This window comes from Oncorhynchus mykiss, chromosome 1 (assembly GCF_013265735.2).
Source record: "Oncorhynchus mykiss isolate Arlee chromosome 1, USDA_OmykA_1.1, whole genome shotgun sequence".
Classification (NCBI taxonomy): Eukaryota; Metazoa; Chordata; class Actinopteri; order Salmoniformes; family Salmonidae; genus Oncorhynchus; species Oncorhynchus mykiss.
In genome coordinates, this window is record NC_048565.1 from 78,001,619 (window position 1) to 78,018,076 (window position 16,458).

Below are 16,458 nucleotides of genomic sequence, written 5' to 3' on the forward strand. Positions count from 1 at the left end.
GGTGACGAGGTAGTCAAGAGGAGACAAGGAACAGCTGGGGGAAAGCGGGGGAGAAAAGGTAACCTAAGACGACCAGCAGAGGGAGACAGGGTGAAAGGAAAGGACAGAAAGACACAACATGACAATACATGACACACTGTCTCAAGAAATTCCTTCAGACACAGGCCTCATTCTGAAAGAAACGCCATCATTAATGCATTTAATCACCATTTTATTTCAGCGGGCTATCTCTTTTAAAGAACTTCTAATTCTATTCACAATTATTTTGGGCCGGATGTTGATAGGGGAAACTTGCTGAATGATCAGATAAATAATAGTCAAAGCCTTTCTATTAGGCCATTTACAGAAAAGCAAGTTCTGAATGCGTTACTAGCAATAGACAACTAGAAATCCGAAGGGGCCGACCAATTGGATTGCGGTTTGCCCTATCCTAATGTAACGGATGTGAAACGGCTAGCTTAGTTAGCGGTGCGCGCTAAATAGCGTTTCAATCAGTGACGTCACTTGCTCTGAGACCTTGAAGTAGTAGTTCCCCTTGCTCTGCAAGAACCGCGACTTTTGTGGAGTGATGGGTAACGATGCTTCGAGGGTGACTGTTGTTGATGTGTGCAGAGGGTCCCTGGTTCGCGCCCGGGTATGGGCGAGGGGACGGTCCAAAGTTATACTGTTACACTAAGGTCTACTGTATGTCCGCGCCCCCATGGAAATCCTTAATTTTAAGCTAGAGATGTCTGTTTTTTTTTGCAATGGATGCGTCTCAATTTCCCCCATCCGCCTACGTCGCACTTCCGCATCTGCAGTGAAAGGTGACAGAGCTAAAGCGGTGTTTGTCAGACCATGAGACATCCCGAAAATCCGTCTCCTTACAAAATCATCTGTAGTGTCCGAACGGTTCGGGCTGCACACTAGTATGACCCCTCTGTGGAAAGGTGAGACTCTAGGATGTTTTGCTCTAGGATGCCCACCCAAATCACATACCAGTTGAAAGAATTAATGGAAGTGTATATGGAGAATTTAGTGCAAAAATAAGCATTTAAATACATTTATTTTGGGGGGGTGGGGGCTATCTGTTGTACCAAGTAGTGAATCTGTTATGCAATGCATTTGTAATGCAATTACAGAAAGGCCCCCTCTAAAATGTAATTCAAGGGGTCTTAAAATGTAAAAAACAAATAGTAAAATTATTATTGGTATGACCTTCTTAGAACAATACTGTACCATATAGCTTAGTAGAACCCCTCCCCCAGGTTAGACAGGGCTTGGACTCTTAAGGGTTAAGTGTGCAGTGCCCATCATTGTCGGCTCAATAACCCACATGTTTTACTCAGCATCTTTATCAGAAAAAATAATAATAATAATGGAAATCAGCTCTTGTGCTGCCACTCCATAAGAGAGGGGACAGTAGTGATCTTAATAATTATCGCTCTCACGTTCTGACCTTAGTTCCTTTGTTTTGTCTTTGTTTTAGTATGGTCAGGGCGTGAGTTGGGGTGGGCAGTCTATGTTTGTTTTTCTATGTTGGTTTTTGTGTTCGGCCTAGTATGGTTCTCAATCAGAGGCAGGTGTCGTTAGTTGTCTCTGATTGAGAATCATACTTAGGTAGCCTTTTCCCACCTGGGTTTCGTAGGTGTTTATTTCCTGTTTAGTGTTTGTCATTCACCTTACGGGACTGTTCGTTTGTTGCTTATTGTTTTTGTTCAGTGTTCATTTTGGCTTCATTAAATTATGGACACTTACCACGCTGCGTTTTGGTCCTCCGATCCTTCTCGCTACTCCTCCTCAGAGGAGGATGAGATCCTTTACAATCGCTCCATTTCAAGGCTTCCTTGTCTAGCTAAGATTCATGAATCCATCCTTAGTAAATGTACAACTTTGCTCTTTTTATCTGAGAAATGTATTTTGAATGTAAACCAATCAGGGTTTAGGCCTGGGCGTAGCACTATTACAGCAACCACTTAGTTTATCTTGTCAATACTTTAGACATTAAAATGAAATGTGCAGCTTTGTTTGTGGACCTGTCAAAAGCTTTTGATACTGTTGATCATGATATTTTATTGAACAAGTTGTCCTCGATAGGCCTGAGCTCTGATGTCTGTTCATGGTTTCATGTTTATCTTAGGGACATAACTCAGGCCGTCATGTTTGATGGGGTTAAGAAACTAAGATTTAAAGTGGGCTATTTTTTTTTTTACAGATACAGATCTCGTGTCTCTCTAGTCAGCAGGAAGCAGATTGTGTAGTCAACCTGTCTACCTGTTCTTGATGATAGTGGTACTATTTATCAACGTGCAGCTGCACAGAGCAAATTTTCCATCACCTGTTGGTAGGTAGGACTGAGGTCTGAACATACAGTATTTAGGAAGCGGTTGGGAACACAATATATGGTCAATACTTGGCATGTAGGTTTCTCTCTTATGGGTGGCACAAATTGGGATATGGGGGATCGTAATGGATGTAAATTCAAATAGTAATTACTGTAGTGTTTTTGCGGTCTGAAGTATACAATATATTATTCTAAAGTATACTACAACATTCTATAGTAAGTACCACACATTACATTTTAGTCATTTAGCAGACGCTCTTATTCAGAGTGACTTATAGGAGCACTAAGTGAGTTGCTCAAGGGCACATTGACAGATTTTTCACCTAGTTAGCTCAGGGATTTGAATCAGCAACCTCTTGGTTACTGGCCCAACGCTCTTAACCACTAGACTATCTGCAGCCCACATGATCAAGGTATACTGCAGTGTATAGTATAGTATTCTAAACTATACTATAGTTTAGTACAGAATTCTGTAGTATGTACTGTAATGTTTTATAGTAAACTGTAGTACTTTTTCATGTTGGTGCTGAGGCTACTAGGCTGTATCACTGAGGTTAGTGGAAGAGCCAAGGCATCACTGGGCCTGGTATTGTGAGAGGCAGTATGACCTTAGCAGACATACTCCAATGAAAGAAACATATAAGTTCCTTTCAAAATGTTTCTGAACTTTCCTTGTATCTCACTGTACAGTACACACACCCACACACTGTGCACAGACTAATGAAAGGAAATAGACAGCTATTAAGAAGGAAGATTTTTCAAGGACCTTTTTCCTTTGCTTCTCTGTTATGCAGGTTAGCGTTTTTCCTCATTAATCTTGTTCTGGAGGCAGCTCTGCCCCGAAGGCAGAAATTATGTAATTGGTCGACTCAATGGTGAGGGTGGAGCTTACAGAAGGCATTTGATCACTTTATCATAAAGGCAGGAAATATCTGCTTCGATAGGATTGCACTAGCCTACCTAATATGTTCTGTAGGGGGAGTTTAGGTGTGATGAATAGAGAGACCATTCACAGTTAGAGACAGATTCTTCAGAAACTGGCAATGAAATTATTTTATTTGTGTATTTTTTTCCTAGTCATGGCATAATTAAGCAATATGGCACAAGGGGGTGTGGTATATGGCCAATATACCACGGCTAAGGGCTGTTCTTATACGTACGACGCATCGTGGAGTGCCTGGACACAGCCGTGGTATATTGGCCATTTACCACAAACCCCCGAGGTGCCTTATTGCTATTAGAAACTGGCTACCAATGTAATTAGAGCAGTAAAAATAAATATTTTGTCATACCCTTGGTATATGGTCTGATCTACCACGGTTGTCAGCCAATCAGCATTCAGGGCTCGAACGACCCAGTTTATAAATGAGCATATCTTCTGTAGAGCATCAGTGGGGACCCATCAGTGTTTCTATTATAGCAGACGTGCTGTACATGTAGTCAGGGCCATCAAACTGAGAAAGATTACTGATGGGACTTTTCAAATATAGCACAGGCTGTGCTCTCTTGATAATTGAGAACAGACAATGCCCTGTGATGTTCATGTTTAGCCAATCTGAAATCACTTCAAGTAAAAGCTTTAATATAAATGTAGACCTGAATCACAGAAACAATGGGCTGCAATAAAAGTCACTATTTCTGGAGGTTCAGTTTAGTTCTAATTGGAGGATTAAGGAAATGTTCTTACTTGGATCAGATAAGATGGAGTCGGTCTTGGGCAGGAACTGGTCGCAGCGTATACCCTGGTAGCCTTCTCTACACCTGTGAATAAAAATACATTTCAGTCAACACATTGGGAACTTGGGGTGAAGCAGGTTTAGAACATTGAGAAATGTGTGCAAAAAAGTGGTTAGTGGCTAGGGTACATGACTGGCAATAGAATATCCTGTTTCACGATAAAATTAATGTTCACTTATGTTCACTTATTTTATCTGTGTCAGGAGCATCACAAAGGAAATATGCATGGAATCAATCTCTTCCTTCTCTATTTGCTCACTCTTTCTCTCTTTCTCTCTTGCTCTTTGACTACTCAGAAGCTCTCAGCCCTAATCCCTGTGCCAGACAGTTAGGAACATACTATAGAACCCTGTCCTCAGGACCAACCACTGAAGCACACACAGCATTCATATATGACCTTTCCACACAGAGCACAGAAACATGTTATGTGTTTCAAATGGTCCATGCAGGTTTCTTAGCAAGCAGGTTAATCAAGACTCAATACCAAACAGCATCATTGCTTTCTCCGGTGAACGCATGAGAATGTGAACAAGAATCGGTGTCCTTTGACTGTATAATACAGGACACCCGTTAAAATTTGTGGATTCGACTATTTCAGCCACACCCGTTGCTGACAGGTATACAAGACCAGAAACGGCATACAATGCTAAGAGGCTTACACCAGGGCTAGGTTTGACATAATGTATTAAGACTTGAACTGTCCTCCAAAGGCTCAGAGCTTGTTTAAACACAGCTTCTTTTGTCTAGGGGTTTTAAGTGCTAAAGCTTCATTTTCAATCATTAGGCAGACCTGCTTTTTTACACATATTCATGCATGAAACTCATGCATTGATAGGTATGAGCTTTGCTGGAAAATTGTGCCCACGCCATGACTCAGTAATGCTCAATTCATTAATATTTCTTTAAAGCTAAATGTAAAGTAAGTCAGGGTTGCGGCCCGATAACATTTATTATATGAGTCACATTTGTTCAGCATTAAACATTTCCCATACTCCAGGAGCCAGATGGAAGGAGCATGTTTATATTCTCAATCCACTTACTGATGGATAGCTGTCCCTAATCAGAAAGTCCCTTCCTACCGGGTTCAGAGAACATGACAAGAAACTTTCAAACCGGTGACTTTTAACGAATGTATTTTTAATTCTCTGGAATCTCTTTGTAAATTAGCAGTTTCTCTGACAGTCGATGTCGGCGACCCTGACTATCGTAAAACTTCATGAAGAGGCCCCCCTCGTTGCACAAATTGGAAGAGAAGCAGATCATTAAAATAATGTAGTTTTCGTGGTGGCGGTAAGGAAGAACTGGAGGCCATTAGGAGGAACTGGATAAGCAAAAGGCAGTAAGACGTTGTGATTAAATGGTCTGAAGAAACCAGGCGATGGTAAAGAGAAAAGAGAGAGAGAGAGAGACATTGTGATTAAATTGTCTGAAGAAACCAGGCGATGGTAAAGAGAAAAGAGAGAGAGACGTTAATGGTCTGAAGAAACCAGGCGATGGTAAAGAGAAAAGAGAGAGAGACTTTGTGATTAAATGGTCTGAAGAAACCAGGCGATGGTAAAGAGAAAAGAGAGAGAGAGAGACATTGTGATTAAATGGTCTGAAGAAACCAGGCGATGGTAAAGAGAAAAGAGAGAGAGACGTTAATGGTCTGAAGAAACCAGGCGATGGTAAAGAGAAAAGAGAGAGAGAGAGACATTGTGATTAAATTGTCTGAAGAAACCAGGGGATTGTAAAGAGAAAAGAGAGAGAGAGAGACATTGTGATTAAATTGTCTGAAGAAACCAGGGGATTGTAAAGAGGACAGAGAGAGAGACTTTGTGATTAAATGGTCTGAAGAAACCAGGGAATTGTAGAGGACAGAGAGAGAGACTGTGATTAAATTGTCAGAAGAAACCAGGGGATGGTAAAGAGGAGGGAGAGATAATCTGTTATTAAATGATCTGAAGAAACCAGGAGATGGTAAAGAGGAGTGAGAGAGAGAGACGTTAATGGTCTGAAGAAACCAGGAGATGGTAAAGAGGAGTGAGAGAGAGAGACGTTAATGGTCTGAAGAAACCAGGAGATGGTAAAGAGGAGTGAGAGAGAGAGACGTTAATGGTCTGAAGAAACCAGGAGATGGTAAAGAGGAGTGAGAGAGAGAGAGACGTTAATGGTCTGAAGAAACCAGGAGATGGTAAAGAGGAGTGCGAGAGAGAGAGACGTTAATGGTCTGAAGAAACCAGGAGATGGTAAAGAGGAGTGAGAGAGAGAGAGACGTTAATGGTCTGAAGAAACCAGGAGATGGTAAATAGGAATGAGAGAGAGAGAGACGTTAATGGTCTGAAGAAACCAGGAGATGGTAAAGAGGAGTGAGAGAGAGAGAGACGTTAATGGTCTGAAGAAACCAGGAGATGGTAAAGAGGAATGAGAGAGAGAGAGACGTTAATGGTCTGAAGAAGCCAGGGAATGGTAAAGGGGACAGAAAGAGAGATGTTGTGATTAAATTGTCTGAAGAAACCAGGGGATGGTAAAGAGGAGAGAGAGAGAGAGAGAGAGAGAGAGGGAGAGAGAGAGAGAGAGAAGGATTAAGTCTTCATACACATGTATGTGGACACTCACTCACGCACGCACGCATGCACACACACACACACACATCACGGTGCTCTTGGCTGTGACAGATCGAACATGTTATCATTCAAATCATTGTGCGTTCACTCCGATTCCTTGAGAGAAACACAATAAAACTGCAGTGTGTTTCAAATGGGCCCTGCGGGTTGCTTAGCAAGCAGGTTAATCAAGACTCAGTACCAAACTGCATCATTGCTTTCTCCGGTGAACGCATGAGAATGTTTACAATAATCGGTGTCCTTCGACTACATCATACACTTTCTGGACACCTGTTCAAATTTGTGGATTCGGCTATTTCAGCCACACCCGTTGCTGACAGGTATATAAAACCGAGCACGCAGCCATGCAATCTCCATAGACAAACATTGGCAGTGGAATGGCCCGTTCTGAAGAACTCAGTGACTTTCAATGTGGCACCGTCATAGGATGCCTCCATTCCAACAAGTCAGTTCCTCAAATTTCTGCCCTGCTGCACTGGTCAAATGTAAGTGCTGTTATTGTGAAGTGGAAATGACTAGGAGCAACAACAGCACAGCCGCGAAGTGGTAGGCCACACAAGCTCACAGAACTGGACCGGCGAGTGCGTAGCACGTAGAAATCTTCTGTTCTCGGTTGCAACACTCACTACAGAGTGTTGCAACCGAGCAACTGCAGGACAAGAACTGTTCGTCGGGAGCTTCATGAAATGGGTTTCCATGGCCGAGTAGCAGAAACCAGCCTAAGATCACCATGCGCAATGCTAAGGGTCGGCTGAAGTGGTGTAAAACTTGCCGCGATTGGACTCTGGAGCAGTGGAAACTCGTTCTCTGGAGTGATGAATCCCACTTTACCATCTGGCAGTCCGACGGATGAATCTGGGTTTGGCGAATGCCAGGAGAACACTACCGGCCCCAATGCATGGTGCCAACTGTAAAGTTTTGTGGATGAGGAATAATGTTCTAGGGCTGTTTTTAATGGTTCGGCTAGGCCCCTTAGTTCCAGTGAAGGGACATTTTAAGGCTACAGCACACAATAACATTTTAATTGATTCTGTGATTCCCCCGCACATATAGCCTCTCATTATTGTTATTTTATTGTGTTACTTTTTATTTATGAATGTTATTATTTTTTACTTTAGTAAATATTTTCTTAACTCTATTTTCTTAAAACTGCATTGTTGGTTAAGGGCTTGTAGGCATTTCACGTTAAGGTCCTGTTGTATTCGGCGCATGTGACTAATACGATTTGATTTGATTTGAACTTGGCAACAGTTTGGGGAAGGCCTTTTCCTGTTTCAGCAGTGCACAAAGCAAGATTCATACAGAAATGGTTTGTCGGGATCGATCGGTGTGGAAGAACTTGACTGGCCTACACAGAGCCCTGACCTGAACCCCATCGAACACCTTTGGGATGAATTGAAACGCCGACTGCGAGCCAAGCCTGATTGCCCAACATCAGTGTCCGACCTCACTAATGCTCTTGTGGCTGAATGGAAGCAAGTCCCAGCAGCAATGTTCCAATATCTAGTGGAGGCTGTTATAGCAGCAAAGGGGAGATCAACTCCATATTAATGCCCAGGATTTTGGAATGAGATGTTCTGAACAAGTGTCCAGATACTTGGCCATATAGTGTATATTTGTGTACGCTCATTGCATTCATTTGTACTTCTTTCCCATGGTATAATGGGAAATGCATGTGAATATATTATATTTTTTGCATATTATGTGCGTACAGTACATGTGTTTTTCCTTGGCAATCATTACATATTCAGTCACACAATTCTCATGGCAGGCCTGTCTCCTTCCTGTGTCTCTCTCATGTTGCCCTCTGGTTATGACGACACACTCTCTCCCAATCCCACTTGGCGCAGTTTCCTGCCACTGTGTTTCTCGCCTGAAAACCTGCACCAGAATGTTCATTAGTCTCTGGGACAAGTAAAAGGAAATGTGATATTTCTCTGAAGGAGGCAGAAGGTATTGAAAGCTGCTCTGGTTTTAATTAGCGCCACAGTCATTAATTAGCAGGAACAAACATGGGAGGGGGGGTTGTAGAACGAGGTGTATATCTCACTAACCAATGGAGCCTGATGCACAAAGCTCTGTAGGCAGGAGATAGATATAAATATAAGGCCTCAGGTTCATCTGAGGATGTGGGGACACACATCACAACATGTGCAGGGCATCAACAGACTCAGTTAGCACCGCCAGTCACATTCTAATGGAAAAGTTCAGAAGAACTATTTTGTGTAGTGTGAAACAATATACTTTAGTCTACTGTACTATCATACTACATTGAATTGACAGTGTATCATTTCTTGTTGTTAATATATTTTTATGACTTTAGAGACAAACTTTAAAATGGTAGGACATTATGGTATTATATCATAGCCTAATCTACCATTATGATATAGCCTTTTACAGATAGAAATCCTTATAATAATTTGGAGTTGGATTTGCACAACAGCACTTTGGATTGGTACTCTTCTAGATTATTTCAATTATGAAATGGTGGACGTTGGGAAATATAAGGTAACTGCCTTAAATTTGATCTGGTGAAAAGAACATTAGCATGTTTAGCATTTGAGCATTTTGTGCTGTGGTAGACAGGGGGCCTTTCATTAGACTGAGGTGGTATAATCCCAGGGGGCTGAGAGGTGTAAACTTTGAACACTGGCGAAAGGAGATAATCCTATTACACAGAGTTAGCTTAACATAGTAACAGATACAGGATACGAAGATCTGTCCCTAGCCATCAGATTCAATCAAACCTGCCTTAGTAATGTTTACACTGTAGCGCACAAGTACTGCCCCCTCATACACATGTCATATTTCCTAAACTGAAGCATCTGGAGGAGAGACCGCCTATTGTGTTTGAGAGTGTGTTTGAGAGAGAGAGGAAAGAGAGAGGAAAGAAAGAGGGAAGAGAGAGGAAAGAGAGAGAGAGAGATCAAGCGCGCAAGAGAGAGAAAGCACCGCTCACTGGCTGACAACTCATGTGCTCTATGCTCTGTATTTTTGTCAATAATTCTTCCTCTGGATTGTTTAAGTGCTATTCTAGTTTTGTGTGCCTTTATAATGAACATTTATCAAGTCTCTTGATTTAACAACAGATATAGAACATTTGACATTTTGAAAAAGCAATTATTGTGCCCAAACTACACAAGATAAAAACAATTTACCCTCATGTTACTGTCTGGCCTTTTGGTCTACAGTCGAATGTGCAGCAACTGCCCCGAGTCAAGTATTAAGGTCTATGTAAAGATGGGGCACAGCAATCCATTTCTACAACTGTGACATGACTTTTCAATCATTATATTATCCTACCAGATTGCAACCCATTTTCTGAGCATAAAATGGCATTCTGGGCAAAGTGGACAATGGATATATTGTCTTGACACTGTCCTCTTAACTGCTTCACAAAACCTCATACCGCGTGACCAAGTGGGCTTGACCCAGCATGAGGGTAGCCACACAGCTAGCATTCAGCCCCCCTGAACTCTCAGGTTAGGAGACCTGCTGGAACAGCTCGAGCTGAAGAAGGACTCTCAGAGAGCCATTTTCTCAAGAGCAGAGCAAGCCATCAGATCAGGCTAAACGGGGCAGCTTGACACCTACACAGGGATGACAAGAGCGAGCGCCACTCACAAGCGGCATGGCCCTTACGCTCCCTACACTCTGGAGTATCCATCTAGCCCTGGCCCGGACAGCATTACACACTTTAAAGCTACTATAGTTTCTCCTTCTCTCAAAATGGTTCAGAATGGGCTCAGATAAGTACAGCACTCTCTGAAAATAGGTATACAGTGTCTTGCAAAAGTACTCACCCCCCTTGGCATTTTTCCTATTTTGTTGCCTTACAACCTGGAATTAAACTTGCTTTTGGGGGGGGGGGGGGGGGGGGGGGGGTTGTATCATTTGATTTACACAACATGCCTACTGAGAAATATTTGTTATCGTGAAACAAACAAGAAATAAGACAAAAAAAACAGGAAAACTTGAGCGTGCATAACTATTCACCCCCCCCCCCCCCCAAAGTCAATACTTTGTAGAGTCACCTTTTGCAGCAATTACAGCTACAAGTCTCTTGGGGTATGTCTCTATAAGCTTGGCACATCTAGCCACTGGGATTTTTGCTCATTCTTCAAGGCAAAACTGCTACAGCTCCTTCAAGTTGTATGGGTTCCGCTGGTGTACAGCAATCTTTAAGTCATACCACATATTCTCAATTAGATTGAGCTCTGGGCTTTTACTAGGCCATTCCAATACATTTAACTGTTTCCCCTTAAACCACTTGAGTGTTGCTTTACCAGTATGCTTAGGGTCATTGTCCTGCTGGAAGGTGAACCTTCGTCCCAGTCTCAAATCTCTGGAAGACTGAAACAGGTTTCCCTCAAGAATTTCCCTGTATTTAGCGCCATCCATCATTCCTTCAATTCTGACCAGTTTCCCAGTCCCTGCTGATGAAAAACATCCCCACAGTGAGGCAAGGTGGTGGCAGCATCATGCTGTGGGGAGGATGCCACCACCTTGCCTCACTGTGGGGATGGTGTTCTCGGGGTGATGAGAGGTGTTGGGTTAGCTCCAAACATAGCGTTTTCCTTGATGGTCAAAAGCCTACATTTTAGAGCTACAAGTCTCTTGGGGTATGTCTCTATAAGCTTGGCACATCTAGCCACTGGGATTTTTGCTCATTCTTCAAGGCAAAACTGCTACAGCTCCTTCAAGTTGGATGGGTTCCGCTGGTGTACAGCAATCTTTAAGTCATCTGACCAGAGTACCTTCTTCCATATGTTTGGGGAGTCTCCCACATGCTTTTTGGTGAACATCAAATGTGTTTGCTTATTATTTTCTTTAAGCAATGTTTTTTTTGTTGCCACTCTTCTGTAAAGCCCAGCTCTGTGGAGTGAATGACTTAAAATGGTCCTATGGACTGACCAATCTCCGCTGTGGAGCTTTGTAGCTCCTTCAGGGTTTTCTTTGGTGTCTTTGTTGCCTCTCTGATTAATGGCCTCCTTGCCTGGACTGTGATCTTTGGTGGGCGACCCTCTCTTGGTAGGTTTGCTGTGGTGCCACTGTCACGTGGATGACGTTGGAGAGACAAAGCAGGTACAGGGAGTAAAACATTTAATAAATAACGGACATGGAACAAGACAGAAACAGCGTCAGCAAACAGGTAACACAAACAAAAGACAATCAATGCAGCATCGGGGAACAGAGCAAGGGAACTGACAAATATAGGGGTGGAAATAAACAGATGATGAGTGAGTCCAGGAGAGTCCAATATCGCTGATGCGCATGATGAGGGAAGGCAGGTGTGTTCGTAATAGATGATAGGAGTGAGTGATGCAGGGCAGCTTGGCACCCTCAAGTGCCCTCAAGCGAGAGCGGGAGCAGAGGTGACTGTACCCCCGACGATCCGGCTGAGGCAAGACGCCTGTTGATCCCCGTGCAGAGAGGGAGCCCGAAGATCCGGTGGAGTGTGACGTGGGATGGGAAGCCGCCGAGCCAACCGAGTCAAGGAAACCTCTCGAGCCAGCCAGGGCTTGAAAGCCCGACGGGCTGGCATTGGCATCCCCGGTTCCATCAGCGGCAGAATCCACCCCGACGTCACCAACAAAACAAAAAACAAACAAAAGAAACTCCTGGACCAGCTGGGCGAACAAGAACTGACGATCTGGATGAGGCCCGATGTGGGATGGGCGCCATCCGAGCCAACCAGGGCAAGGAAACATCTCGAGCCAGCTAGGGCGCGGAAGCCTGACAACCCCAGTTCCGTTGGTGGTGACCCAGAGCCGATGCCATCATACCAACCGGAACGGCAGTACTCCCCAATGCTTCATTGTGGTTGGCTGCTGCATTCTGTCACGTGGATGACGCTGGAGAGACGAAGCAGGTACAGGGGAGTAAAACATTTAATAAATAACGGACATGGAAAGAGACAGCGTCAGCAAACAGGTAACACAAACAAAAGACAATCATTGCATCAGCAGGAAACAGAGCAAGGAAACTGACAAATATAGGGGAGGAAATAAACAGATGATGAGTGAGTCCAGGAGAGTCCAATATCGCTGATGCGCATGACGAGGGACGGCAGGTGTGCGTAATAGATGATAGGAGTGAGTGATGCAGGGCAGCCTGGCGCCCCCAAGCGCCTGGCGCCCCCAAGAGCAGATATTCTTTCAAATTTTAATAATGGATTTAATGGTGCGCCGTGGGATGTTCAAAGTTTCAGATATTTTTTTGTAACCATACCCTGATCTGTATTTCTCCACAACTTTGTCCCTGACCTGTTTGGAGAGCTCCTTGGTCTTCATAGTGTAGCTTGCTTGGTGGTGCCCCTTGCTTAGCGGTGTTGCAGACTCTGGGGCCTTTCAGAACAGGTGTATATATACTGAGATCATGTGACACTTAGATTACACAAAGGTGGACTATATTTAACTAATTATGTGACTTCTGAAGGTAATTGGACGCACCAGATCTTATTTAGGGGCTTCATAGCAAAGGGGCTGAATACATATGCACGCACCACTTTAAAGAAAAATACGATAAAAAAAAAAAAATTTGAAACAAGTTATTTTTTTCATTTCACTTCACCAATTTGGACTATTTTGTGTATGTCTATTACATGAAATTCAAACAAGAAAATCTACTTAAATTACAGGTTGTAATGAAACAAAATAGGAAAAACTCCAAGGGGGTGAATACTTTTGCAAGGCACTGTATCTGTGTCTCTTACTGAACAGATGTAGGATCTTAATTTGACCTATATTGTCACTGCAACACCTAGTCCATAATGTTGCTTGATTGGTGGATAGGCTATAAACTGGCCAAAAGTAGGCTACATGGAAAGTGCAGTACTGTTAATATAAAATTCTGAGCAACAAAAGAGTGATCAAATGAAGATCCTACATCTGTATGTGGTAGTCTTTGTGTTTGTAGTTAGATGAGGGTTTGCTGGCACTCATACACTGAGTGTACAAAACATACACTTTCCATGACAGGCTGATCAGGTGAATCCAGGTGAAAGCTATGATCCCTTATTGATGTCACTTGTTAAATCCATGTCAATCAGAGTAGATGAAGGGGAGGAGACAGGTTAAAGAAGGATGTCTAAGCCTTAAGACAACTGAAACATGGATAGTGTATGTCTGCCCTCCAGAGGGTTAATGGGCAAGACAAAATATTTAAGTGCCTTTGAATGGTGTATGGTAGTAGGTGCAAGGCACGCCGTTTGAGTGTGTCAAGAACTGCAACGCTGCTGGGGTTTTCACTCTCAACGGTTTCCTGTGTGTATCAAGAGTGGTCCATCACCCAAAGGACATCCAGCCAACTTGACACAACTGTGGGAAGCATTGGAGTCAACATGGGCCAGCATTCCTGTGGAACGCCCTGACGTCCATGCCCTGACGTCCATGCCCTGACGAATTGAGTCTGTTGTGAGGGCAAAAGGGCTGCAACTCAATATTAAAAAGGTGTTCCTAATGTTTTGTACACTCAGTGTATATGAGAGCAGGGAATGGAAAGTCACTGTCCTTTAATATTTAGAAATTATTTTATTGACAGACAGATGAGAAATAGAGTGTGAGACGAGAAAAGAGTAGAAACATTGAGTATCGGGCAGGGAGTTGCATTTGTTTAAATTGTCAACCATAGCTTCATACAATAACAGGCTATGTTTGTCCAATAATTGGTAATACTAACAAGCTGAAAACATATATAGAGAAATGAAAAGCAGATGAGAAAAAAAAGAACCAACAAGTTTCTTTCCATACACTGCTCAATATTCTCTTTGGTATAATGTATCCAATGACTGTATTGTATAATACTCCAGAGTATGGCAAGGACTTGTTTTTAATCACACCTTCAGCCAATCAAATACAATTTATTTCAAATGAGGCCTTAACTGATCACATCTTCCTTCAATGACATAGACACTTTTCTTTTTAATAATAATCAAGGAATGTCATTTGTCTTCGATTACTGCTTATCAGAGTCAAAAGAGAGTCTCTTTTCATATTTCCCAGACAGAGTGATTGAAATGCATCTGGGATGCTATGTTTCAGTCACGACAGGGTGGGAGCCAGACAAGACCAGAATGAGAAGAAGGGAGATAGGCTAACAAGGTGAGTACCTCAGCGCGTTGGGCTTTGCTACACTCTTGGAAAAAAAAGAGCGATTTAGAACCTTAACAGGTTATTTGTCAGTCCCTATAGGATAATCCTTTGTAGAACCATTTTAGGTTCCAGGCAGAAACCTTTTGGATACAGGTAGAACCCTTTCCACAGACAGTTCTACATGGAAACCAAAAGGGTTCTACCTAGAACCAAAAAGGGTTATCCTATGGGAACAACCAAATAACCAAATTTTGGAATCCTTTTTTTCTAATAGTATTGGCGGAGGCAAGTGCAACCATCACACCAACAAAAATTTCCACGGCCCCCTCATCACACAGCTCTTACAGAATCACCACCAGTCAGGTGATAAAAGAGAGGGAGTAAGGTGAGATCCTACTCAACCTCCTGTTTAGCTGTGAGAAGATGTCACATCTTGGGTTACTGAGAGTCTTCAGTACCCAATGTGAACAACCAGTACCATGGTACTGTTGAAAACAGACGTTTGATACTGCACCAATCAATTTCACTAAGTTCTAGACATTGCCTCTTCCAGACAATTGTTTGATTAAATTACATTGTATTTTTTCCTCAGACACATTATTCATTCCGTATTCAAATCCTCAAATTTATAGATAACAGAGAAGATCATCTCTAAATTAATTTGATCAGTCTGTTGTCCAAATGAGTCCCTCATAAACACCTGGATTCACAGGTGAGAAATCATATTCAAAACAATGCACCTGATAACCAGGTCCATTAAGGGACTGGTTCTCAACCCTGGTCCTGGGGAAACAAAGGGGTGCACATTTGAGTTTTTACCCTAGCACTACACACCTGATTCAAATCAACAACTCATCAAAAGGCTTTAATGATTTCAATCAGGTGTGTAGTGCTAGGGCAAAAACAAACATGTGCAGCCCTTTGTGTCCCCAGGACCAGGGTTGACAACCACTGCATTAAGGTGAGACCATTTGAGACCAATCCATTTGTATGCCGCCGGTCCCAATGCACATTCATTTTCTACCTCACGTTGGCCCTTTTTCCTGTTTGCTAACCGTGTCTTTGTGGTTTAAATAAAATATGCCAAGTGAAATTTGTATACATGGCAGCCTAGCGAAGGTGAGCCCTGTCTCACTCTCAGCCCCAGTCTTTCTGTACAACCTGCACCTCCGTAGCCTTTCAACTGGGAGGAAATGTACTCAATAATTCACAAGTCGCTGCTAGCAGACCTGAAAATAAAAGATGGCATGACTTTGCTGATGTTCCCTGTTCAACCCCCGGGTGAACCCGACCTCTCCATTCCTCTCTGTAACCCAAAGGCTCAGCATGGAAGCAGACAGTCCTACGCATCTAGCAATGAGGAGGAAAAAGTGGTACACCAAGATTATAACTCCTATGTCCCTATCAGAAAGACTTTTGCCTTTCCAATGGTGAGAGGAAATATTGAACGTGCTCTATAAATGCAGGAAGTACCCAACAAGTGCCACTACTGGAGATGATTATTAGAAGCTGTATGATTACAGTGGTATAGCTCAAGCATGAATCCCATTCTGAGGTTAAAATGCAATTAAAGTACAGATTATACATTCAGCCCTTATCTCTCCTTCATTCTCTCTCCTTCTCTCCTGCATATTAACACCTTATCACTAGACATCTTATCTTTGTGCTTAATATTCCCATCCTTTTTAACTTACTTTGA

General features: G+C 42.8%; 1 protein-coding gene across 2 annotated transcripts in view; it reads right to left on the minus strand.

Annotated features, from left to right (window-relative positions):
* LOC110529998 (pro-neuregulin-3, membrane-bound isoform-like) overlaps positions 1 to 16,458 on the minus strand; it is a 384,443-nt gene that overhangs the window by 77,083 nt on the left and 290,902 nt on the right. For both annotated transcript variants that reach the window (XM_036986111.1, XM_036986107.1), the window contains exon 3: positions 4,011 to 4,084. In XM_036986111.1, the coding sequence (XP_036842006.1) occupies positions 4,011 to 4,084 (74 nt within the window). The remainder of the gene's footprint in view (positions 1 to 4,010; positions 4,085 to 16,458) is intronic.